The sequence below is a fragment of the Mobula hypostoma genome, chromosome 18 (assembly GCF_963921235.1).
Source record: "Mobula hypostoma chromosome 18, sMobHyp1.1, whole genome shotgun sequence".
In the NCBI taxonomy this organism is placed as follows: Eukaryota; Metazoa; Chordata; class Chondrichthyes; order Myliobatiformes; family Myliobatidae; genus Mobula; species Mobula hypostoma.
Window position 1 is genome coordinate 30,708,535 of NC_086114.1, and position 24,709 is coordinate 30,733,243.

A 24,709-nucleotide genomic window follows, 5' to 3' on the forward strand; every position below is an offset into this window, starting at 1 on the left:
GCTCTCCTGAAACCATGCAAATAGAAAGTGAAACTGCTCCTTGGTGAGGAATACTGAATGGAGATGTGGAAGAATGATGCAGCCGGACTAGCATTAAACACAGGCACCAAGGATAGTGATTTCAATATTGGAGAGCTCAAGAAAATGTAATCACTGGGAGTATGACACTTTCAGCTTGCTTTACCATGCATCAAGGTCACACTCAATGCCATTTCCTGACACTGTCACCAAGTACCTCCACTCCCTTAATATCCAGATATTTGAACAAACTCAATAACAGCCTTCTGAGAACAGTAGGTTCATATAAATTTGCCATTTCCAGAGAAGAATATTCTCTTCAACCCAATTCTGAACAGTCTATCCCTCATTCCAAGACCGAGCCCCAGTTATAGACTCCCCAGTCAGAGGAAATATTCTCCCTGCGTCTATCCTGTTGAGTCCAGTGGGACTAGTTGATGAGATCACATCTCCCTCATTCAAATAAAGAGGAAGGAAACAGATCTGATGAGTCAGACTGGATTCATAATCCAGACGCCTAGAGTAGCTGTGTAAATTCAACTCATAAAAATGGAATTCAGAACAACAATAATTAGATTTATTTGCCATACGTACATCGAAGCAGTGAAATGCAACATTTTGCGTCAAAGCAATCAGTGAGGATTGCGCTGGGCTGTCCGCAAGCATAACACTTCTAGCACCAACATAGCATGCCCACAACTCACTAACCCCAACGGTATATCTTTGTGGGAGGAAACGGGAGCACTGCGAGGAAACGCATACAGTCACAGGGAGAACAGTAAGTGGTAGGAATTGAATTCCACCGGTGACTGCTGGTTCCGTAAAGTGATGTGCTAACTGCTAAGCTATTGTGATGCCCTGTAACAATTAGCTTTAGTAATGACAAACCATAAAACCAAGGATTGACGCAAGCCATTTGATCAAAATCATTTGACCTGCTAACGTCTTTCAGGAGGAGGAAGTCTGCCATCCTCATATCCAGACCAACTCCAGATACACCAAACTAGTTGGCTCTTAAATGCCCTCTGAAATAGTATAAAAAGCCACTCAACCGTAGGAGGCTCATCATCACCTTCTGAATTTGTAAAGGCATCAAAGGTTATGGGGAAAAGGCAAGAGAATGGGTTAAGAGGGAAAATAAATCAGCCATGATTGAATTGTGGCGCAGATCGATGGGCCAAATGGCCCAATTCTGCTCTTATGTCTCATGGGCCATAAGTACCAGCTTTGCCACTGATGACTAGATACTAAAAACAAAAAATTATTCAATTATTCAATGGATGGATAATGTGGAACATACTGTCTGGACTCTGCAACAATACTGAAGAGTACCCATCACCCAGCTGTAGTTCAAAGCAGTAGTTTACCACTTCCTTCCAATTAAGTACAAGTAATAGATGTCTTGACCAGCTGGGAGTGCAGCGACATCAGCGCCAGAGTCCTGAGTGAAGGTTCCCGAGTTCAAATCCAGGCATGCTTTCCATCCGTGCTGGGTTGAGTGTCGAGCTCGCAACTCGGCCTCGTAAAAAAAAAAAACTGCACTGTGAGAAGGACGTGGGGACCACTCACAAAATCTTTCCTCCAAGACAACCACTTGAAAAGTGGTCGCCGAGGCTCTGGCCGAATATGGCACACACAAAACAGAAACAGATGCCTACCTTGACAGTATACCCTCATCTGCAAACTCGAACAAGGTATAACTAAAATTAACTTCCTCAAAAGTATCAAAATAAATATCTGCCTAGGAATGAGATTGAAATAGCCCAGAAAGATAGTCAAGCTGAAATTCAAATTCAGTGTTAAGTTGAGTAATGGGAAGTCAGGTGGGTAGTTAACCGTAATTCAGCTCTAAGTAGGTCAGTGGCTGGATGTTAATCAGGTACTCTGCAGTTGGGACTGACAGAGGTCTACCTTTATAAAGTACAAGCTGTAAAAGTATGGGCTGAAGACCTGGAGTGAGCAGGCAGCAGTGCAAGAGTAAGAACTGTTAATATAAGTATGGGGAAGGCCAAGTCCTGTAGATGTTGATGAACTGAAGAAATATGACACTCTGAAAATAATCTGTTAACAGAGGCAGAGGGCTGATATTTCAGACTGATGACTTTCCGCCTCCTGATCATAACTTTTGTTTTTCAAAATTACTGCTTGGACCTGCTGAGTATTTTCTACTCATTTTCTACTTTTATTTTAGAAAACTAGCAAAGATTGCAATTCAATGTTGAGAGAAGGGATAAAAATAAAATGAGGTATAATCTTAGGGTAAATAGTCAAAAGTTGCTAATGCAGGAAGGGACAGTGATTTCCTCTCTGTTAGATGTATGTGATGCACATTTCAAAGCTAAACACCATCAAACCCGATTCCATTTGGGAAAAAACATCCATGAGACTGTCAGCAATTCAGTGTTCGGATTTAAGGAATGAGTGAATATAGAATGCAATATTGGGTAGTTGAAAGCAGATCAAAGGTCAAATGACAGAGTAAGAGGAAAATAACTTTATTTTAGAGTTGAAGAATTCTCTTCCTGGGTTAGAAGGTGAAGCAGAAACTATACCACTGTTCAAAAATAGATTGGAGAAGTGAACTGAAGAAATGGACAAAGGATATCAATGATGCCTGGGAAGAAGTTAAGTGTCATGGATTGTTTGGGTTAAGCAATATTTCTTTTGCACTGAAACTATATACAAACTAGTTGGAGTTTGGTGACACAGAAGAAAGCAGATTTTGCCAAATAAGTGGAAAGGACAAGCCAAAGCATGATTATCTCTTTAGAAAGAGTGCACCAGAAGGCTACGGCACAGATAAAAATGGAGAAAATTGCAGTAAAGAGTCAGAGACATTTGGAGGACTGATGGACAGCGTTTCAGTGGTTACACATGAATTGTTGATAAAGGAGTATTGCACCGAGTACAAGATGTGTAATTCTTACACATGGAGACCAGCACCAGAGTTTAGCTTTTAAAAGTTCTCCAGCACCATCTGTAGAGGGCAGCTGTGTTTATTAAGAAAGTCACTTGATATTCAGGCAGGTTGACATTTCTGCACGTGCCAATAATGGCCACAGGCAATGAAGACTACTCACCGGTGTTGTCTGAGACTGTACCAGTGGCTGCTTACTTGCGACGCTCCCTGTGCTATTGTGAGATTGTAACAGTGTTGAAGGGAGCTCCTCCGCCTCGGGCTGATTCCAGTGTCTGGCATTATACACAGCTTTAGTAGGAGACTGCAGAAAACAGAAAAACACACTGTTAGAAAATACAGCTTCTAATTTTAATTGCACATTAAATCAGGGTAATATGCATTATAGTATCCACCTACTCATTCATTCCCAGTCACTTTAATCCTATTTAAATCCTCAAAGTAACTTCTCCAACTTGCATTAGCCACAACAAAATAAATTAACAAAAGAAAACAGACTGGAAAGATCTGAACCACAAATGAAAAGTGGCAATAGGGCCAAAATTCACCTGACCTTGCAGTTATTCTATCTTCAATGCAGAGTCTACACATATGGATAAGTAAGCAAGCAGGTGACACAGTATTTCCCCAGTAGACTGGGAACACAATACCACTGTTTCAATTCTGAACTGGTGCGAAAATACCAACTACCCTCAAAACCAAAAGCAAAAGCCTGGTTTTCAGGAGGCAAAAAAGGAGCTGGTGAGAAGGTACTGTAGGTCAGAAAGGTTTACCTTTAAAACAAATAAAGACATCCAGTTCACTACTTTTTCAAAAATGTACGCAAATTTAGTTCAAAGCCAAAGTGTAATACAAATTACTGCTTTGAACTGAGGTTCAAACAAAATAAATGCATGAATTTATAAAAGAACACAGTAATGATATCTTACTGCAATCACAGTGAGCCTTGGTGAACACAAAAACGAATAGCAAATCAAAGATAATTGGTCCCTAAGCCTACTCTGTCACTCAATAAGATTAAGGCCGATCCAAAATTAGCCTCAATGCCATTTTCCTGCTCCCTCCTCATACTCCCTTCTTGCAAGGTTTTAAATCTCTACCTTGAATATTTAATGACCCCATCGCACAGCTCTGGGATAGAGAATTCTAAAGAGTCACCACCCTAAGAGACCCCTTATTGTGAAATTATGTACTCTAGTTCTAGTTACCCGCACTAGATAAAACATCCTCTCAGCATCCAACTTGTCAAACCCCAACAAAATCTTCTACCAGTAAAATCACTTGTCATTCTAACTTCACTGACAGGCCCAGTCCACTCAAAACCCCCTTCAACATTATTCTCTATTCCCAGGAATCAACTGAGTGAACCTTTGCTGTACTACCTCCAAAAGAAGTACAGCCTTCTTTAAACACGGGAAACAAAACTGCACAACACTTCATTCAAAAGAGATAGATCAATTGACTTCTGGATATGAAAATAATGATCTGAGCAAGTAGAGATAGTGCAGGAAAATGGAATTCAGCTAGATCATCACAATGAAAGGCCAGATGGCCTACTACTCCTAATCCACAGTTACAATGTGTTTGAAAGTGAGCAGTCCACGTTAGTTTGCTCCCAAAAGCAATTTGCACCGAAACAAGTGCATTAAATGTCAGAGTAGATGACACATTAAGATTACTGAGAAACTCAGAGCTCAAGTCGCCTTCAACTCCAGAGTCACCTGAGATACTACAGCAAGCCTGAGGTCAGTGCACAAGCCAGACAGAAAGCAATGCTTACAGGACTCTTGGGTACATAACAGGAGCATGTGATTTAAAAAACAAGTGAGGAGGGAAAAGATGAAGCTATATCCACCATTCACATCCACTGTTCCTATCCACCATTCATTCGGAAATGGTCTACATTAAACCTGTACAGCAGTGCTTCTCAGCTGTCTGAACCCTCACTCCCAATTCCCAACTTCCTTGATTTCATTCTAATCCACCTGCAGAGCTTGTGCCAAGCACTATTTGCATTTTGAAAATCTGCTTTGAATTTAATCCTTTTTTGGATTTGTACAATGAAATTCAGGCTTTCTGCATTATGCAGGTCCAGAGGGATGCTACAGATCTTAAAAACTGGAGTTTTACTTCAAGAAAGTTGCACAGCAATCTGGTGTTTATATCAATACTATTCTTCCAAAATCCCATTCTAACACCAAATGAACTCCCCACCAGCAAATGTGCAAGAAGCTCCACCACTCTTACAGATAGTTCAAGCAAATTATAAAAGCTGATAATTCAAATGCAGCTGAACTCGTGGTAGAAATGACAAAAACCTGGAGAAAATGTCCACACAAATACAGGATCCAACAACTAAAACACCTGCCTTCACGTATCACCTTCTAGCTAGTCTCCTTCTCCTTCCCTTTCCCCCATTTTTTTGTTATGTCGTCTTCCCCTTTCTTTTCCGGTCCTGAGACAGGGTCTCGGCCTGAAACATCAACTGTTTATTTATTTCCATGGATCCTGCCTGACCTCCTGAGTTCCTCCAGCATTTTGTGTGTGTTGAGCTGGAACAGTTGCCCTACAAAGCTATGGTCAGGCAGAACCCAATTAAAGTGCTAGGCTACAGCTTTATCACATAACACATTGTTTCACTGACGTGCTTAAACTAATTGCAAAAGGGATTAAGGATAGATTGCTCATGATTAAACTGACAGGTGAAGTTGTGTTGAGAATATGTGCTAACCTATTAAAATCAATCCTATGGCAAAATATGATGCAGAATGCAGAAAATTTGAATGCGATAGATTGATTTAGGTGCACAGTGTACATAAAATTAAGGCCTTTAGAAGGATTAAAAATCATTTTAAACCCAAACGAAGCGTTGAGCCATCTCAGAAGGACTGGAATGTGTTAGCTGGATAAAGTTCTGGCTCTCCAAAGTAAACACTGGCCTTCATAGATGTAGGCGATTTGTCAGACTCAGATACAACAAAATTATGGGGCTAAAAAGGTTAAAACTGTGACGACTAGATATCAACACAACACAAGGTTTGTATTCCTAAATGCGGAAGATTAGAGGTTGATTTAATGAAAAATTTCAAAATTGCAAGTGGTAGATTTTTGTTGGGTATGGGATTTAAGGATTACAGCATCAAGGCAGATTAATTAAGTTAAGATAGAGATGAGTCATGATCTAATAAATTTTTGGAGTAGGCTTGAAAGGCTGAATAGTATCATCTATGGGCTAAAAGAGAAAACATTAATTCCTTTCAACTTAAAATAAAACTAATAGGTAGAATTCAACTGAAAATTATATTTTATTATAGAATACAAGTTGCAATCATTCAATTCATCATCCTATTTCCTGAGTTTGCTAATTTGAAATCAGATTTAATTTCCCTTAGAATGTCATTTTTTTAAAATTTCAAAACTAGATTTTATTTATTTCAGAACACAGAAGGGAAAACTGTTCAGGGGGGAAAAAACATACATTTTAAGTCGATAATTCAGTAGTGCAATTGTTTAAAAAAAACGCAAACCTAGCAATATGGCAGTCATGTGGACTCCTGGGTGACAGGCCTTACACTATTCGAGCACTTCTCCACCTCAATTTGCCCCTCCAATTACATTAGCAGGAAGACTGTGGCCTTAGCATTGTCTGCACCAAGATTCAGTGGAGCCCTCAGTCAAAACTGTGCCAGCCTGCAGCATTCTCTCACAGAGATCTCACTGTACTGGAAGATTAACAACTTTTGGGCAGTCCAAAGGGTGTTTTTCACTGAGTTGATGACCTACGAGCTGCACATTATATCAATCTTTGAGTGTCTCCTTGGGAATAGCCCGCAGATCAGAGAGTGCTCTGATAAACTGGGATACAGATCCTGGCATTGACTTCCAAAGCCTCTTGGTAAATCCACAGTCTGCAAAGAGGTGGGAAATCATCTCTTCCAATACAACCATTTCAAGGGCAGTGCAGTTGGGTTGGATCAAGCATCTGTAGAGGAAGGCTCTGATTGGGGAAGTCCCTCTCACCACCAGCCAAGCAAAGTCTTGTTGTTTGTTGATCAGCTCTGGCGATGAGGTGTTCTGCCAAATGGTTTGGATTGCTTACTCAGGGAATAAACCCAGAGAATCCAAAGTAACCCTGTCCTGCAGTACGTTCCGTGCTGACTGTTGCCTGATGGATTTGTGATCAAAAGTGTTTACTTGGAAGTACACTCCGCAAAGGACGGGTGGTGTGACAATATCAGTAGACTGGGCCATTGCACTGTAAAAGGAACAGGCCTGTATTCAGCAACACCAGTGACATGTAGCAGCATCTGGTGATCATACTTTGTGTCCACACACTGCCTGATGCAGCCACATGAGGGTGGCCATAAGGACGACAGTAACACTGGGTACAATTTTTTGACTCCATTCTTTGGGTATTTATGCAGTGTCACCTATCAGACATACTTCATTATTGGGCCCACAGATAAACTGGATGACATCCTGAATGATTACCGAGGTAGAGGTGGGAGAAACAGGCCACACCTGTGCCAAGAACAGCATACTGTACCTGATAACCAATGTTTTTTCCAGTCATTGACAAAGAGCTCCATTTCCACAGAACCCATTTTTATGTGACCTTCACATCCACTCCAGCTAATTCTTGCCATACATCTCCACCCCTCTGAACCAGATCCCCCGGCACCTTCATGCAGTCAGATTGACAGAAGGAGACATTGAAGTGGTTGGGCCAGTTACCAAACAGCAGTTTTGCTTTTCCTGAGGTTGACTCTAAACCCTGATGCCAACTCAAATTGGTCACAGATGTAGATCAATCCGTGAACTAACCATGGATACAAATAAAAGGTAACAACATCATCCATGTATAGGGAGCCTCCACTGCCTGGCAATATCACTATTCTTATAGTCTGTGCAGCTCGTAGGTCATCAACTCAGTGAAAAACACCCTTTGGACTGCCCAAAAGTTGTTAATCTTCCAGTACAGTGAGATGTCTGTGAGAGAATGCTGCAGGCTGGCACAGTTTTGACTGAGGGCTCCACTGAATCTTGGTGCAGACAATGCTAAGGCCACAGTCTTCCTGCTAATGTAATTGGAGGGGCAAATTGAGGTGGGGAAGTGCTCGAATAGTGTAAGGCCTGTAACCCAGGAGTCCACATGACTGCCATATTGCTAGGTTTGTGTTTTTTTTTTAACTTAAAATACTTAACTTAAAAAACTTTTAACTCCCGATGGATTTGTCAAAGGGTTCAATGTAACACACAAACAAACCTTGTAAGAGTCCACAACTCTGCCTTCACTTCAGACTTGATGGGAAGACTCTAATTTAAACTGCACTACAGATATCTGTGTAGAGTAGTTGGATCTAATTTCTGATTCCCTACTCAAACTCCTTTCCATCATGTACACTCAGGTTTCTCTTATACCTGTGGCCAATTACTGTGTTTGTGGGACTTCGCTGCTGTAGCTCACCCCTTTCAAGGTTTGACATGTTGTGCATACAGAGATGCTCTTGTGCACACCACTGTTGTAAAGCATCGTATTTGAGACCCCATTGGCTTCCTGTCAGATTGAACCAGTCTGGCCATTCTCCTCTGACCTCTCTCATTAACAAGGCAGTTTCACAGAACTGCCACTCACTGGATTTTTTTTTTTTGTTTCTTGCACCATTTTCTGTAAACCTGTCTGAAAATCCCAGGGGATCAACAGGTTTTGATATGCTCAAACCATCTCACCTGGCACCAAAGTCACTCACATCACATCTTCCCCATTCTGATGTTTGGTCTGAACAACTGAACCTTATGACTATGCTTTTATGCATTGAGTTACTGCCACATTATTGGCTGATTATATATTTGCATTAACAAGCAGGTGTATTTAATAAAGTGTTCACTGAGTATATGTCTGTAATATCCCATCGAAGGACTTCTCCAGGTAGGCATCCATCCTTCTGTTCTACAGGAAGACTTCCCAGAGCAACGCAAGGTTGTCAAAAATCTTCCTGCCATGTACAGCACAGGTTCAGTTGGGGTGGATTGCCTGTCCCAGAGCAAGCTAGACCTGCCTGGACAGGATCTTATATTCTATATTTAAAAGCCTCCAATTCCTGATATCCTCCTCCTCCCCTTCTGCTTGTTGATAAGAGTAACAATGCCCTTTGTCATGCAGTCTGACACGTGGTGCCAGCCAGAAGTACACTTCTACCATCTCTAGGCCCATTCAATCTCAGAGCTGTATACAGCTCTGCTGATACTGTTGCTTCTGGCTATTTTATTTGTATTAAGGAAACAGAAGGCCAGTCAGTTCCTCCAGGGCTAATCTTGACTCTCCCACTTACCGCCATATACCACCACAATGAAAGAGGAGAGAAAATGTTGGGAGGCCGTGCCGTCTGTGGTCTTACTGCAATAAAGGCTGATGTAAAAGGATCTGCAGGTGGTCTGTGAGCTTGTTACTGAGCCATTGGATCACAGAGCTTCCACTGTGAACCTTCTGTAAGATGCAACATGAGCACATCTCATCCTGCTCCACAAAGCAGACTCTGGATCTGATAATAACATTGGAGGATACGGAGGCAAAGAGTGCAGTTTGACAAATTCCTCATCTCTGGGAGTTCTTCTCTCCTATCTAATCCCACTCCGGACTACAGATAAGGTTTATGCATGGTTGGTCTAGAGTAAGCACAAATCCTCTGATTGTTTTGTTTTCTGAACATGAGGAGGAAGAACCTCTTGATGTTCACTTTGGTTGCTTCCCATCAGTGATAAGTCAAATCTGTTTTTATTGCCTGTTTAATGAGATCGCAGCATGGTGTGAGAAAATTCTCTTTTACCAATCACAATTAATCTGTTCCTTCTATTACAAATCATACTTCAGAAACAACTTTTCAAGACCCTCTCAAAACCATTGGAACACCTTTACTGAATCTCTTTAATTTCTCTGGTCCAAGGAAAATACTGCCAATATCTAGATCTCCCAGGTAAATGAAGTCTACTGTCATCCTGATAAGTATTCTCAATAACTTCTCCAAAAATTTGATGACCTTCCAAAGGTGCAATATTGAGAATTTAATAACAATTCAGCCGAGGCCACACTGCTTTTAGAACCGCATGCTTTGATGCTCTATTGCTTCACTCATGGAGGAAACAGACTTTGCATTCTTGGCAGACTTCTTTAGCATAGTTATTAATTCTCAGGTCATTGTACTTTTTCACAATTTTAGTATATTTTGGGTATTGCCTCACCATTTGTCTTTGTCCACTAATATGCAAGTTATAATCTCGTCACACCGATGAGATTCAGCAAAATCTGCTAATGAAGAAATCATATTGATATCTGATAACACAGACCTCTATGTTAATACAACAACAAAATAAATTGAAGGATTTAATTGAAATTTGATGAACCAACAGAAGTGCAAAACTTGAATTCAACAGCCAAGGCTGCAGCTTCTCCTATTTAGATTAACAGAAATTATTAAGTTTAAATTCATGTCATATCTTATGCACAAAAGGCAGTGGTATACATTTTCCACAGAACTCTCACCAAAAGCCACAAAAGTTTTTATTTGATTTATTTATATATTTTTATTGAGATACAGCACAGAAAAGGTTCTTCCAGTCCTTTCAAGTTGCATTACCCAGCAACAAATGATTTAACCCTAGCCTAAACACGGAACAATTTACAATGACAATTAACCTACTAACCAGTATGTCTTTGGACTTTGGGAGAAAACCCATACATTCCATGGGGAGGACATACAGACTCCTTACAGAAGACATTGGAATTGAACTCTGAACTCCGATGCCCTGAGGTGCAATAGCATTGTACTAACATTTATTCAAATCTCTTTCAAAAAGTATATATTTTTTAAACTTTCATTTTTCTGCTTTTTCAACCCAGGCATTCTTGAGCACAACTCGTGCATAAAAAAAGGTTACTTCCCATTTTTAAAAAAAATATATAAAACCGATCATTATAAACCACTGCCTGTAGTTACAGATCATCCCACTAATGGAAAGAGTTTATCAAAGCACTTTTTGTTTTGAACACCTCTCTTGAAAATATCTAGACTCCAAGAACAATGATCCAATGTTTCCATCATTCAATTCTGCCACAGTTGGTACCATACTACCTCGTGTGCCATCCTGAAAGAGCTGGATAAAATGCTCCAATTCAGTATTAATAAATAACTTGTGATGAGCTAGTGTATCTCCTTTCTTTTATTTCCATATTAAAGCTGTAGACACTATATTTACACTGCTCTCTCAATATTACACACTCTACCCTTACCGTTCCTGGATCTCAAAAAATGTACCTTTTAACGAAGCTGGCCGCCTTCATTGTGTCCAAGCATCCACCTTTCTCTGGTTATTCTTGTCACCACCCTCAGTGGCACAAAACCACCCTGACATTATTTCAAAAGTGCCTGACAGAAACATACCCCACTGTCCTGGTCAACTTGGATCCCTCAAATTATCCCAGAAATAATCTGTGCATTATCACATTTGTAGTGTGCAAACTTGCTGTCACATTTTCTATATTACAGTGTGACAAAACTTCAAAAGGACCTCCCTGACTGTAAAATGTTTTGGGATGCTCCATCAAGAGGCAAAACTAATTCAAATTTCTAACCAATTTCCTTTCCTATCTGCACTCTCCTCTTTGAAAACCATAGTTCCATTACTAGCTTATTTCAACTTATTTAACACATTGCTCTAATGAAGGGTCTTGGCCCAAAACTTTGACTTTTAATTCCACTCTCTACAGATGCTGCCTGACTTGCAGAGCTCCTCCAAGACTGAGTGAGTGAGTGAGGTGTTGCTCAAGGCTGGTGCAGTTTGTGGAGCTGCTCTTCACAGCTCAAGCGATTCAGATTTAGTCCTGAGATTCAATGTTGTCTGTATGTAGCTTGTATATTCTCCCTCTGACAGCGAGTTGAGCTTCCCTCGAGTTTTGCTTTCTCCAGCATCCCACTGGTTGACAGGTTAATGCAGCACTGTAAATTGTTCCTGAATGTTAATCGGTGCTGATTAGAACATGGAGAGAACAAGTTATAGGGAAATTAGCAGGAGAATGTCATCGCTGAGAGTCAGCATAAACAAATAGGGTGAAAATGACCTCCTTTGCCATAAGGAAATAAATGAAGATACAAACGGCTCACAAGTGCACTACAGATTTAACTGAAAGCATTACTTTGCAGATTGGTTCAACAACCTTAAATTTACAGAGGCGCAGGGGATATGGCACACAAAGATTCGGCAAAATATGTTTTACTTGGTGACCTCATAATGAAAGGTATCTTGGATGATGACTGATATACACTCATGACCACTTTATTAGGTACAGAAGTAGAATCTGGTGTGGTGTTCTGCTGCTGCAGCCCATCCACTCAACATGTTGTGCATTCAGAGATGCTCATCCGCACACCACTGTTGTAATGTGTGGTTATTCAAGCTACTGCAGTCTTCCTCCAAGCTCGAACCAGTCTCGCTATTCTCCTCTGACCCATCTCATTAACAAGGTGTTTTGCCCCACAGAATTGCCGCTCACTGGATGTTTTTCCGCAACATTTTCTGTAAACTCGAGAACAGGGGTTCCCAACCTTTTTTATGCCATGGACCAATATCATTAAGCAAGGGGTCCGTGGACCCCAGCTTGGGAACCCCTGCTCTAGAAATTATGTGAAAATCCCAGGTGACCAGCAATTTTGAGATACTCAAACTACCCCATCTGGCACCAGTCATTCCACTGTCAAAGTCACTTAGAGCATATTTCTTCCCCTTTCTGATGCTCAGTCAGAAGAACTACATGTCTGCATGCTTTTATACATTGAGTTGCTACCACATGATTGGCTAATTAGATAGTTGCAATAACGAACCAGCGTACAATTGTACCTTATAAAGTGACCACTGTTTAACTGGGGGAATCCTTCAGGAAACATTCAATGACTTTATATCACAAACACATGCCTTCAGGAATGGTGACAATTCCTAAACAGGAACTGCAGGGAAAATAGCATTTCGGCAGGATGTGGTGTTCAGAGCAATTGTTCTTGCTATGTACATCAGAGGTAAAGACAGACATGTAGTTGTCCAGCCCCTTATCACATCTGACACTAGGTGACTTGACTCTGTTCCAAGTTCAGAAAATTGTAGGGTCATATTCTACTCCAAGATTTTAAACAGTTCATTTTGACGGTACCAAATTATAGACTCTATATTGCAGATGGCATACCAAAGATGGATGCTTTATTTTAGAAAGGTTAGTTTAGGTGGATATTTAAGATCTCACAAATTAGATGAAGTAAACAGACAGTTCTTCCTGTATCCTGACCACACCTCCTATATCAACAAGGCTAAAAATAATTTCACCAGCCATTTATTTCACTGCTGTATTTGTAATCTTGTGCAGTTACCAGTTACTGGAGTGAGCAATGCATTTCAGAAAGTTTAAATGTGTGAAACACGTTGATCAGCAGCTGAATTTAAAGTTGAACTTGACATGCTTAGCTTCTGATGACCAGTAACCAGAATCTGATAATATATCACTAATATATGTCATGAAATTTGTTGGTTTGCAGTAAGAATAAAATGCAAGACATAAAAGTTACAAGTTTAAAAAATTAAGTCATTCAAAAGGCACATAATCTAAACGGTAGAGGGGAAGAAGCTGCTCTTAAACATTGTCAGCCTTCAGGCTCCCACACCACCACCTCAACGGTAGTTACTCAGAGAGGGCATGTCCCAGATGGTGAGAACCATTATTGATGAATGCCGCTTTTTTGAAGCAGTGCATCTTGAAAATGCCCTCAATGGCAGGAAAGATTGACCCTGTGATGAGAATGCCTGAGTCTGCATCCCTCTATAGCAGGGGTCCACAGACCAGTGGCTTAATGGCCTCTTATGATCCTGTGTACTGGAGGCTCCATGCCAGGACGTGATGCAACCAGTCAGAATGCTCTTCACCGCACACTTGTAGAAATTTTCACGAGTCTTTGGTGACAAACCAAATCTCCACGTAGAGCCCCCAGTGTGCCTCTGTGATCACATCAATGTATTGCAGCCAGGATAGATTTTCTGTAAAGTTGATGTCCAAGAACTTAAAAGCTGCTCACACTTTCCACTGCTGACCCCTGCATGAAGACTGGGGTATGTTCTCCCAACGTCCCCTTTCTGAAGTCCACAGTCAATTCCTTGGTCTTGCTGACATTGAGTTCAAGGTTGATGTTGTGATGCCATTCAACCAGCCAGTCTATCTCACTCCTCATTGCCAGCTTAGATTCTGCCAGCAACAGGGTCGTCAGCAAATTTATAGATAGCTTTTGAGCTGTGCCTTGCCACCATTATGGGAGCAGAAGGGGCAGAGAAGTGGGCTAAGCACACATAACTGAGGTGTACCTGTGATGATTGGTAATGTTATTTCTGATCTGCAGTTTCCAGCTAACTCAGGGATCCAGTGGCAGAGGGAGGTACAAAGGCCCAGGTTTTGAAGTTGATGATTTTTAATGAGTGGATGATGGTTGTAATCAATTAACAGTAGCCTAACATGTTTTGCCAGTGTCTTTGTGTTCCAATGCCAAATGGAGAGCCAGTGAGATTATATCCACTATAGAACTGTTGTGGCAACAGGTCCAGTTCCTTGTTCAGGCTGGAGTTAATTCTGGCCATTACCAAACTCTCAAAGCAGTTCATCACAGCAAATATCAGAGTAACCGAGTGACAGTTGTTGATGCGGCTCACCTTGCTCTTTTGCTATGACTGATTCCTTTTTGAACTGGCTCCAACTCATTTTCCATGCCAGCTCCCTATAGCTCTCAATTCCTTGGCTCTACCTGAAATACCTCTAATGAGCTAAGTCTGCACAACAGAGAATTGCAGAGGGTCACCATTCCTCTGTAAAGAAAAAAATTCTACACAACTCTTTTAATGACCTGTCTCTTGTTTTGTAACCAAGTAAAATCTGACTGATTATTATTCCATGGCAAACTACTGCAGGGTGGACACTGTGCCTCAGGAAATGGACCTCCGTACAGCCACCTTACGTGTTTTTCACAAACTGACCAAGTTTTCCCATTACAAAATGCAAGTGCAAAACCATTAGCTGTGACAAAGTCAAAAGTGCCAGGGGAGGGGAGACGTTCTGGTAATTGACAGGAAAATGAAGACAGTTTGCCTTGTCATAGGCTTAAAGCTCAGCACTGACATGTCCATTTGTCACACTGTCAGGGCCAGCTAGCGGGATGAAGATACTTACTCCAACCAAACCTTATTACAAACTGGTAGACATTTTCTGACAGGTTTCTCTTAGAGCAAATCATATAGACTTAATTGTATCTATTGTGGTGATGTGAACCATTAACTTTATACATGCATGTATCACTGGAAGTCATTATTTACACATAAACACGAGGAAATCTGCCGATGCTGGAAATTCAAGCAACACACACAAAATGCTGGTGGAACGCAACAGGCCAGGCAGCAGCTACAGGAAGAAGTACTGTCGATGTTTCGGGCTGAGACCCTTCGTCAGGACTAAGTGAAAAAAGAGATAGTAATTATGAGATTTGAAAGTGGGAGGGGGAGGGGGAAGATCCGAAATGATAGAAGACAGGAGGGGGACACGAGAGCTGGAAAGTTGATTGGCAAAATGGATACAAGGCTGGAGAAGCGAGAGGATCATGGGACGGGAGGCCTAGGGAGAAAGAAAGGGGGAGGGAAGCCCAGAGGAAGATGGAGAGCAGGCAAGGAGTTACTGTGAGAGGGACAGAGAGAGAAAAAAAGAGAGACAAAAGGAAAAAACAATAAATAACGGATGGGGTACGAGGGGGAGGTGGGGCATTAACAGAAGTTAGTGAAGTCAATGTTCGTGCCATCAGGTTGGAGGCCACAGACGGAATATAAGGTGTTGTTCCTCCAACCTGAGTGTGGCTTCATCTTTACAGTAGAGGAGGCCATGGATAGACATATCAGAATGGGAATGGGACGTGGAATTAAAATGTGTGGCCACTGGGAGATCCTGCTTTCTCTGGCGGACAGAGTGTAGGTGTTCAGCGAAACGATCTCCCAGTCTGCGCCGGGTCTCACCAACATATAGAAGGCTGCACTGGGAGCACCAGACGCAGTATATCACACCAGCCGACTCACAGGTGAAGTGTCGCCTCACCTGGAAGGACTGTCTGGGGCCCTGAATAGTGGTGAGGGAGGAAGTGTAAGGGCATGTGATATAGATCATTTCAAAGCAAAATTCTCCTTTCAACATGGAAATGGGACATAATTAGCCTGACATTAAAATATGACAGCCATGTCTACAGCTCAAAAATCTTGCAAGCTTTGCAATTACATCTTTATTATAGAACTAACATTTCTTTGCTTTGAAACATTATTAAAATTCTATTCCAACTTCTATCTTAAACTCAAAAGGCAAGAATGGTATGGAAATTAACCAATTAACTTCCATATTACACTGAAAAATAACTTCTGCAAACAGCTCAAAATACTTAATGCACTTACTAATATACAAAGATGAATTCTTGTTTCAACAATGAGCATTGTGATAGTAGACTGAAGCTTGCAAAATGAACAAACGTTCAAATGGAAATTTTGCAACTGAATTTTTGACCACTTGCAAAGTTCATGTCAGGTTTGGATCTTATGTATAATCATCTGAGCAGAGCAAGATGCAGGGCTTTGGGAGGAAAATAGATGGCCAGCAATGGTTTTATTTGATCAAGAACCAAATGGTCTCTTATACTGGTATATATTTAAGTCTCTTATGCTCTAGAAGTCACAACCCCTGCATTTACCTGGATTTCTGCAGAAATGCTTCAGTCAATCACAGATATATCCAGAGCAACTGAACAAGAATAGAAATGTTTGCAACTCCTGCCAATTTTTTAAACTTTGAAGACTATAGAAACTATTTGCATACAAAAATACCTCCAAGTGTTATTAACAAAAAGATGCACGCACAGCCCACAGATATCCCATTATAATAAATATTTTGGTTGGAAATGGGAGTTTTTGCTAAACCACGTGCATCAAAAAAGCCAACTGTCAAAGTTATTCAAAGTACATTTATTATCAAAGTATGTATACTACATACAACCTTGAGATTTGTCTCCTTACAGGCAGCCTCAAAACAAATCGAGAAGCCCCAGATGAACCAAAACACACGCAATCTGCTGAGGGCTAGAATGGTGGTATTCAGGATTGACAATCCAGAAAAATACAGAAGATCCTGGTATGACCTCCAGAAAGCCATCTCACAAGTGAAATGGCAATTGGACTAAACTGAAAATCTAGAAGGGTACTCAACAGCTATGGCAGGGCGCGAGTTATCACTTTACATCCACTTCACTGCTGAACCAGCATGGATAACTTTACTCACCTCAATAGTGAACTGACTCCACAACTTATAGACCCATTTAAGGACTCTACAATGCAGTATTATTTATTTACTTTTTTATTATTTGCATTATGTTTTATTTTTTGTCTTTTGCACATTTGCCACATACTTTTTCATAAATTCTTTGATATAAAATTCTATAATTTCATAAATTCTATTTCCTATAAATGCTGGCAAGAAAATGAATCTCAAGGTAGTATATGGCAGCATACAAGGGCTTGATAATACATTTACCTTGAACTTTGATCATAAATTTTTCTTACCCTCACTGGTACCTATCATATTGGCTCCTATTCTCCTTCCCAAAGAAACTGTTGCAGAAGACAAGTTCAAAACCTTAAAGCTCAGCGTGGCTGACAAAAATTTTCCAAATGCTGCATTTACTACAGTTTTCTTAGTCTAACATATAGGTGTGTTTCTTAAATTCACTGATTCATCTTTCTCCAAGCCTACACTCATCAGCCAGCCTATTCTTCATCTCCTCACAGCAGCTGTGAGCAGCTAAAGGCAAAGACTTAACTATTTTCCTCCAGATTTCCTCATTCTTTCCTATGCCATAACTATGAATATAAAATTACCATAGATGTCCCAGGGTTATAAAAGGCACCATGTTACCAAAGGTCTTTTCATCACAGGGATAATGTTGGGAAGTCATGAATCTACATGACTAAATAGGCAACTACAATAATAAATCTTGCCACACCCAGCTGGTACTTTCAAACACCACTGCTCTGACTCTTCACATCTACAGCACAGGTTTGTTGCTAATGAGGAATGTCAGGAGGGACTTGAAACTTTAGTTTAAGATATTGACACATACCCCTATAGTCATCCGTCACATATTCCATCACATTCAATTGTTGGATTGAAGATTAAGATTAGCTTTGTTTGTCACACGTAAAGTGAAACACAGTGAAACTTGACTGAATTAACGATCAACAGTCTGAGGATGTGCTGGAGGCAGCCTGCAAATGTCACCACACTTCCAATGCTAACATTGCATGCGCAAAACTTACTAACCCTAACCCGTATATCTTTGGAATTTGGGGCCAAACCGGAGCATCTGAAGGAAATCAATGCAGTCACAGAGAGAATGTATAAACTCCTTACATATAGCAGTGGAATTGAACCTGGGCTACTGGTGCTGTAAAACATTACGCTAACCATGACCACACCATCTGGTATGGCACAGACCTGAGAAAAGCACCTGGTACATATGGCACAGAGGGCAATACACAATAGCAGCAGGACAATGAGAGTACTAGAGTAGAAAAGATATAAGAATAGTTCTTTACTGGAAATTCTATTTGCCTGCAGTTCAGGGGAGATTCAACATTTGACACTGCAGTGTTCCATTAACTATAGCCACTTATATAAAAGCATAAAACAACTGTGCAGGGCACTCAGTCCTTAATGAATTTCAAAAATGTTCCAGCATCCCAAACAGCAATTAATATTATAACTCTCTAGAGCCATTTACTAATGGACTTTATGCACTTATCAATGAAGTGCCTCTTGGCAGAGCACAAAACTCAGCCGTGACAGGATGCTTCCAGTGCCTAAGTGCAGCTTGTGATTAATCTTGCCTTCTCACTTGGAACTAGCAGTTACAAAGTTTGTTCAAATATGCTCCAAAATAATATCTCTCTTCATGAAATAAGATGTGAGACAACGGTTTACAAGGTCTAACCTTGTTTAATCTGACAGCTATAGGTGACTCAAGGCATGGAAGATAAACTGAGAAGGGCTACAGGTCCTGTCATGAAAGGCAGTGGTGAACAAGTATTTTTTTTAATTATTATTTGGAAATTTTTGTCTGCACATGAACAGACATCTTACTCAACCACAACTTCAGTAATTATTCCCTTACCATAAAGATTCAGCTTTCACACTTCCTCATCCCTCCAATGCTAAAAACCTGATAAATCCACAGTATAGATGGGCCTCCATTGCAGGCACTTCGCCAGGGGAGGTTGAACAAAAGTTTTACTGCATCCAGACAGAAACCAAATGAATACATGGGGCTCTGATCTTGCCTTGAGAATTAAGGCTAATTCTCTGACAGCAGCAAGTAGATTTGCTTACATAGCAACACAAGGTTTCTTGGCAGGACTGCAGAGGACTCCATTCAGGCAGCGCAGAGCTGAATTTGTTGCAGTCAGAAGAAATCTGAAATCAACACCATGATTTAACAGACTCCAAAGCAACAGCTGTTTATTCCGTCACTCCATCTAGATGCCAATTTCAGAAAGGTCACCGACAGTGGACTCGAGACACCGATCCCTCAATCTTTGCTGCTCCTTCCTGCTCCAGTACAGATTCCATTATGCAGCAGCATAACCCAAAGTCACGGGGGGAAGTCACCAGCTCCACCAGCTGGGGATTGATGAGAAAAGTGTTTAAGGGTTTCAAGCAGCCACAGGAAATTGCAACTGTTTCCGTCAATCCAAGCTTTCATCACTTATTCAATGGTAGACAAGTTGCTGACTCAGGACAGGGATATGGTCATTATTTGAATGGTCTGAGTCAGTATGTGAGAGAAAACAGTTTGTGGCATGGATGTTAGCAAAACCTCACAGGCAAACTGAAATTGCACTGGGGGTTGTGAATCTTACTGGCTTATCTTTCTGCATGCTCCCATGTTGTTCAAGTGATTCCTGTATGAAAACTAATATGACCTATAACTGATTGATTGGAAGGCTGGACATGGAACAGACATGTGATATTGTAAGACTACCTATCTCAGAAGCTTGTGTGGAGAGCTGTTTTACAGGCTCTCCTACTTACCAAGTGGCAGAATACTCCATGCTGTGAAGTGCCATTACATGAACTTTAGAACTAGAGAGGACTGATACTAAATAGTGAGGCATCACGTTACTTCTAAATGTTGAGATAAGTTGACGAATTCCCTATGTACACTTAGCGGCCACTTTATTAGGTACAGGAGTGGAACCTGCTGTGGCCCTCTACTGCTGTAACCCATCCACCTCAAGGGCACACGTGCTGTGAATTCAGAGATGCTCTTCTGCACACCACTGTTGTATTGCATGGTTATTTGAGTTGCTGTTGCCTTCCTATCAGCTTGAACCAGTCTAGCTTTTCTCCTCCTACCCATCATCAACAAGACGTTTATACCCACAGAAATGCCGGCTCACTGGATTTTTTTTTTCCGCACTATTCTCTGTAAACTCTCAGAGACTTGTGTGAAAATTCCAGATCAGAAGTACCTGAGATACTCATACCAGTCCATTTGACAACAACAATCATTCCACGGTCAAAGTCACTTAGATCACATCTCTTTCCCATTCAGACGTTTGGTCAGAACAACTGAACCACTTGACCATGTCAGTGTGCTTTTATGCATTGACTTGCTGCCACATGACTGGCTGGTAAGACATCTGCATTAACAAGGTGTCCCCAATAAAGAGGCCAATAAGCATTTAAAATGGCCACATGGAAATCAAAGTAGAAAAATTCATCCTGTTCAAGAAAGGAGGAATTTAGAAAATGAGGAATCGTCAACTAGTCTGACAAGTGAAAGAACAGGAATCTATTATTAGTAACTTTATTATGACTACAGGGCACACAAGACTAAGTAAACAATTATGAAAGGAAAACTGGTGTATATTTCTACAACACAGCAAATTATTTGGCATACTTTGATAATAAATTTACTTTGAACTTTGAAGTTGTATTAAGAGTGTAACAGACAGAAAATAACAGAAGCTAGACATATTATATTTGTATTTTCAAAAAGCTGGTGAACAAAATTAGCTCCTGAAATTATAAAAATAGGTCAGCATAGAACTAAAGGGACAAAGAGGCAGAAATGGATAATTTCAAGCTTGCATGCTACAACCAATGGGTCACCACAAGGATTAGTGGTTAAATCATGACCATTTTATCATCAATAAAATTGATTATGAATGTCAGGTGGCTTGAGGGTTAATTGGCAAACTGTGGAATTTATCCATTTGTTTAAAAGAACAAGCCTAATAAGATGGTAGGCTGTGAGCAGAGCAGGATATAAAGAAGCTACAAAGTAGGCAAGATAGAATGAAATGTGATTCATCCATGTATGAAAGACAAATAGAAAAAGCAAAGTTAATATTTAAATGGTGAAAGGCAAAGAAATGCTGATGCCAGAGGGACATTCAGAACTATTGTGTACTCTTCATAGAGACACGGTTCGCCAGCCAGTTACAGCGTTCCAGCCAGAGGGCTTCACCCACCACTGAACTGACTGGACGGGGACATCAAGTAAATGCAGAGGCAGTGGTGTCTGCTTCATGAGTACCGTATCATGGCGGGTCTATCTTAGTCCTGCTTCCCCAGGCTGGATTATCAGGCAGTCAAGAGTTGTCCCTTCTATCTGCCAAAGGAGTACTCCCCTGTTATTCAGATAGTGGTGTACATTCTACATGTGGCAAACATCAAGCTGGCACTGGAGGAACTGAGCACTATGATCAAGTCACAAGAGAGTGTACCCTGATGCCCTGTAAGGGACTTCAACCTAGCCAAGTTGAAGACTAACAAACTATCATGTCACCTGTGGTACCAGAGGAGCCAACATATTTGATTGCTGTTACTTGATCAAGAACGTTTACCGCACCATTCTGTGCCCGCACTTTGGCAAGTCCAATGTACGCTACTCCCAATGTAGAGGCAGAGACTGAAGACCTGCAGCACCGGTGGTGAGACTGTGAAGATATAGTCAATGAAGGCAAAGGAGCATTTATAGGACTGCTTTTAATCGGTCGACTGGACCATATTCAAGGATTCATCTTCAGACCTCAAAGAGGAGACACTATTTCTTGTATTATGTTTCTGATACCTGTCATTATTTGAAATGCTCTAAAGTGACTCTGCTTGAGAGTAGATTCAAGGCTGATAATAAATTTTTGAACTTTAGGGGTAATCATTACCAATTTGGGAAGGGCATGTAGTCAGGCTGGAAATGGTACCATCTTATTCTAACATACACCTTGCTCAGAGGGCAGAATGGTCTCACCACACTATCTACATGCCCAAGATTGGCAACAGAGGCTGAAACATGTGTTTCTTAAACCACTGCACATATCTGCTCAGCCAAGCAGAACACCAAGCACAGCACAAACCACACACCTACTGAGCATTGCAGCAGCCTGCAATACTTACCCGCTTAGGTCCATGGAAGATTTTCCTGGTATTTTCCTTGGCTTTTTCCTGTCTGTTAATTTGTTTCCTACCAACATCAGGGAAATTGGGATTTGACTCATCACTGAACTCCAGAGGATCTGAAAGAGTACAGATTACCACAATCAATGTGAAACAGAAAGGCTACTTATAAAACTCTTATCATCCAAGTGGTATAATATGGTAATTTTATGGGTCAGCACAGCAAAACGCTGGCCATATTCCAATACATGTAGTTTATGATCAGTGGACTTTCATAGCTACAGTTTTTTGATTCAGAGGGTAATTCAAGCTAAATTTTACTTAAATAAAGTATTAAGATTGTAGTAAGAGCAACATTACCTAGATATTTTACAGGAAATTTAACTGGGATTCATTTAGATTTTTTTCTTGATCACAATGCAAATGGCAAACTGGTGTCAGTGATTTGCAGAGATTTGCTGCAATCTGATTAATAAAATCCCTTATTTCTACCTGATGATCTAGGACACATTCCGAAGAATTATATAAAGAGCAGGAGAGAGATTGCTGACTAATATCACCCCCATAAATCAGTACAATGAAATTATTTGCCTGGCCATGACTGCATTGCAATTTGAGTGTTCTTGTGTGCAAATAGGCTCCCAGAGTTGTATGACTTCTTTAGTTAAAATAAACTGTGTTTTTAAATAAGGAACCTTAGCATTTACTCCAACGTCAAAAATCGTAATATCCAATGACATCCTGAGAGCCAATCATAAACAAACTACATGATAAGCCATCAAGTTTGGCCAGATGCCTAGCCACTAGGACTAAAGTTTTCATCATTAGAATCAAAGTGACCTCCCTTTCATCCACAGTATAAAACCGATGACGTGCCAGAAGTACGTCATTCTAAAAAGAGCACCATCATTCACTTCTTCAGTGGGACACATGTAGATCCAGCAGTGCACTGTTCAGAAGCTTTCTGCAACTGTTCTAGTGCAGGTGGTCAAATGGGCTTACTGCAGTTCTGCTTTAATGGACAATGACTGAGATTTATACAGGGTTGCAAAGAGTGTTCGAGGCCTCAACATCAAATCATGTCACAGTATATTACACTAAATGTGGCAAGTCAAAGTGCTCTGAACTCCATGGATTTTCTAATTACTGATCTTTGGAAAATAGTCAGATTAATGAGGCATCAGCACTGACCAGGGTGTCATCAAGGACTGAATGAAGGTTACTAGATATGTACCTAAAGAGCCAAAACCTAGAGATCTATTGGACATATGGTAAAATTCAACTTGATAATTCTTTACAATTGACACAAAACAAATGAATAGTTTCCTTCTGTTGAATGTTTTAATTTGTTGTGTGGATAGTACGAAGAGCAGGCAATTATTTTGGATAATCTAATTTAAAACAGGATACTTATGGATGAGAACAGCAAATCTGGCCAAATCTTGCTCCCACACCCTATGAACAAACCACCATGATCACTTTCTGTTATCAACTCTAAGTTGTCAACTCTTCTGCTTTCAACTTACTACATCCAATGACCGGTGCTATTAAGGTTTAACACTTGTTTGAAGTTATCTCTTTCCTTCCGTCAAGGATGAAAAGGCAAACTTCTCCATCTCACCTCAACTTAAAGTTACAAAATCAGGAAGTGAGTTTAGCACATTGTAGATCGTCTTACAATACTTCTGAGAATGTTGCAATGATTCAAAGGACAAAGTTTTCTCTTTCGCGATTTGTCAAGTGCTTATGCTTATTTTCCGTTGAATTAAAAATGGAACATGATGGGGTCATCCTATATATGCAGAAATTTTCTTCTGCACATTTCAAGTGGGTACGGTAATGTTATTTGCAAAAGAAAATGATTCCAATTTCTATGAGAATCTCAGTTCAATGTTAGAAAAATTCATCAGATTGCATTAAAAATGAAGTCTTACATATTTGTAGCACCTTTCACAAGCTCAAAACATCTAAAGTCAAAATCCTTTCAAAGCATCCTCTGTCATAAGAAATGAAACAGCCAGTTTAAGCATTGCAAATTCTAACAATGGGATAAAAAAACATGCTTTTTATGGGTATTAAAGAGTAAATGTTGACTAGAACAACAGGAAAAATAGCATCTTCTAAAGTGAGGCTCAAAGTAGGTCAAGATAATGTTCTATGTTTTTATATGGCCTACAGCTGATATCACTGGCACTTATTTCAGCTCACTGTCCAAA

The 24,709-nt window shown here is 40.5% G+C and overlaps 1 protein-coding gene across 1 annotated transcript in view; it reads right to left on the reverse strand.

Moving 5' to 3' along the window:
• Positions 1 to 24,709, reverse strand: part of LOC134358432 (wings apart-like protein homolog) — a 188,622-nt gene that overhangs the window by 79,048 nt on the left and 84,865 nt on the right. Inside the window, exons 4-5 of the mRNA XM_063070655.1 lie at positions 22,494 to 22,612; positions 3,099 to 3,239 (exon numbers count right to left, since the gene is read on the reverse strand). Coding sequence (XP_062926725.1) covers positions 3,099 to 3,239; positions 22,494 to 22,612 — 260 coding nt within the window. The remainder of the gene's footprint in view (positions 1 to 3,098; positions 3,240 to 22,493; positions 22,613 to 24,709) is intronic.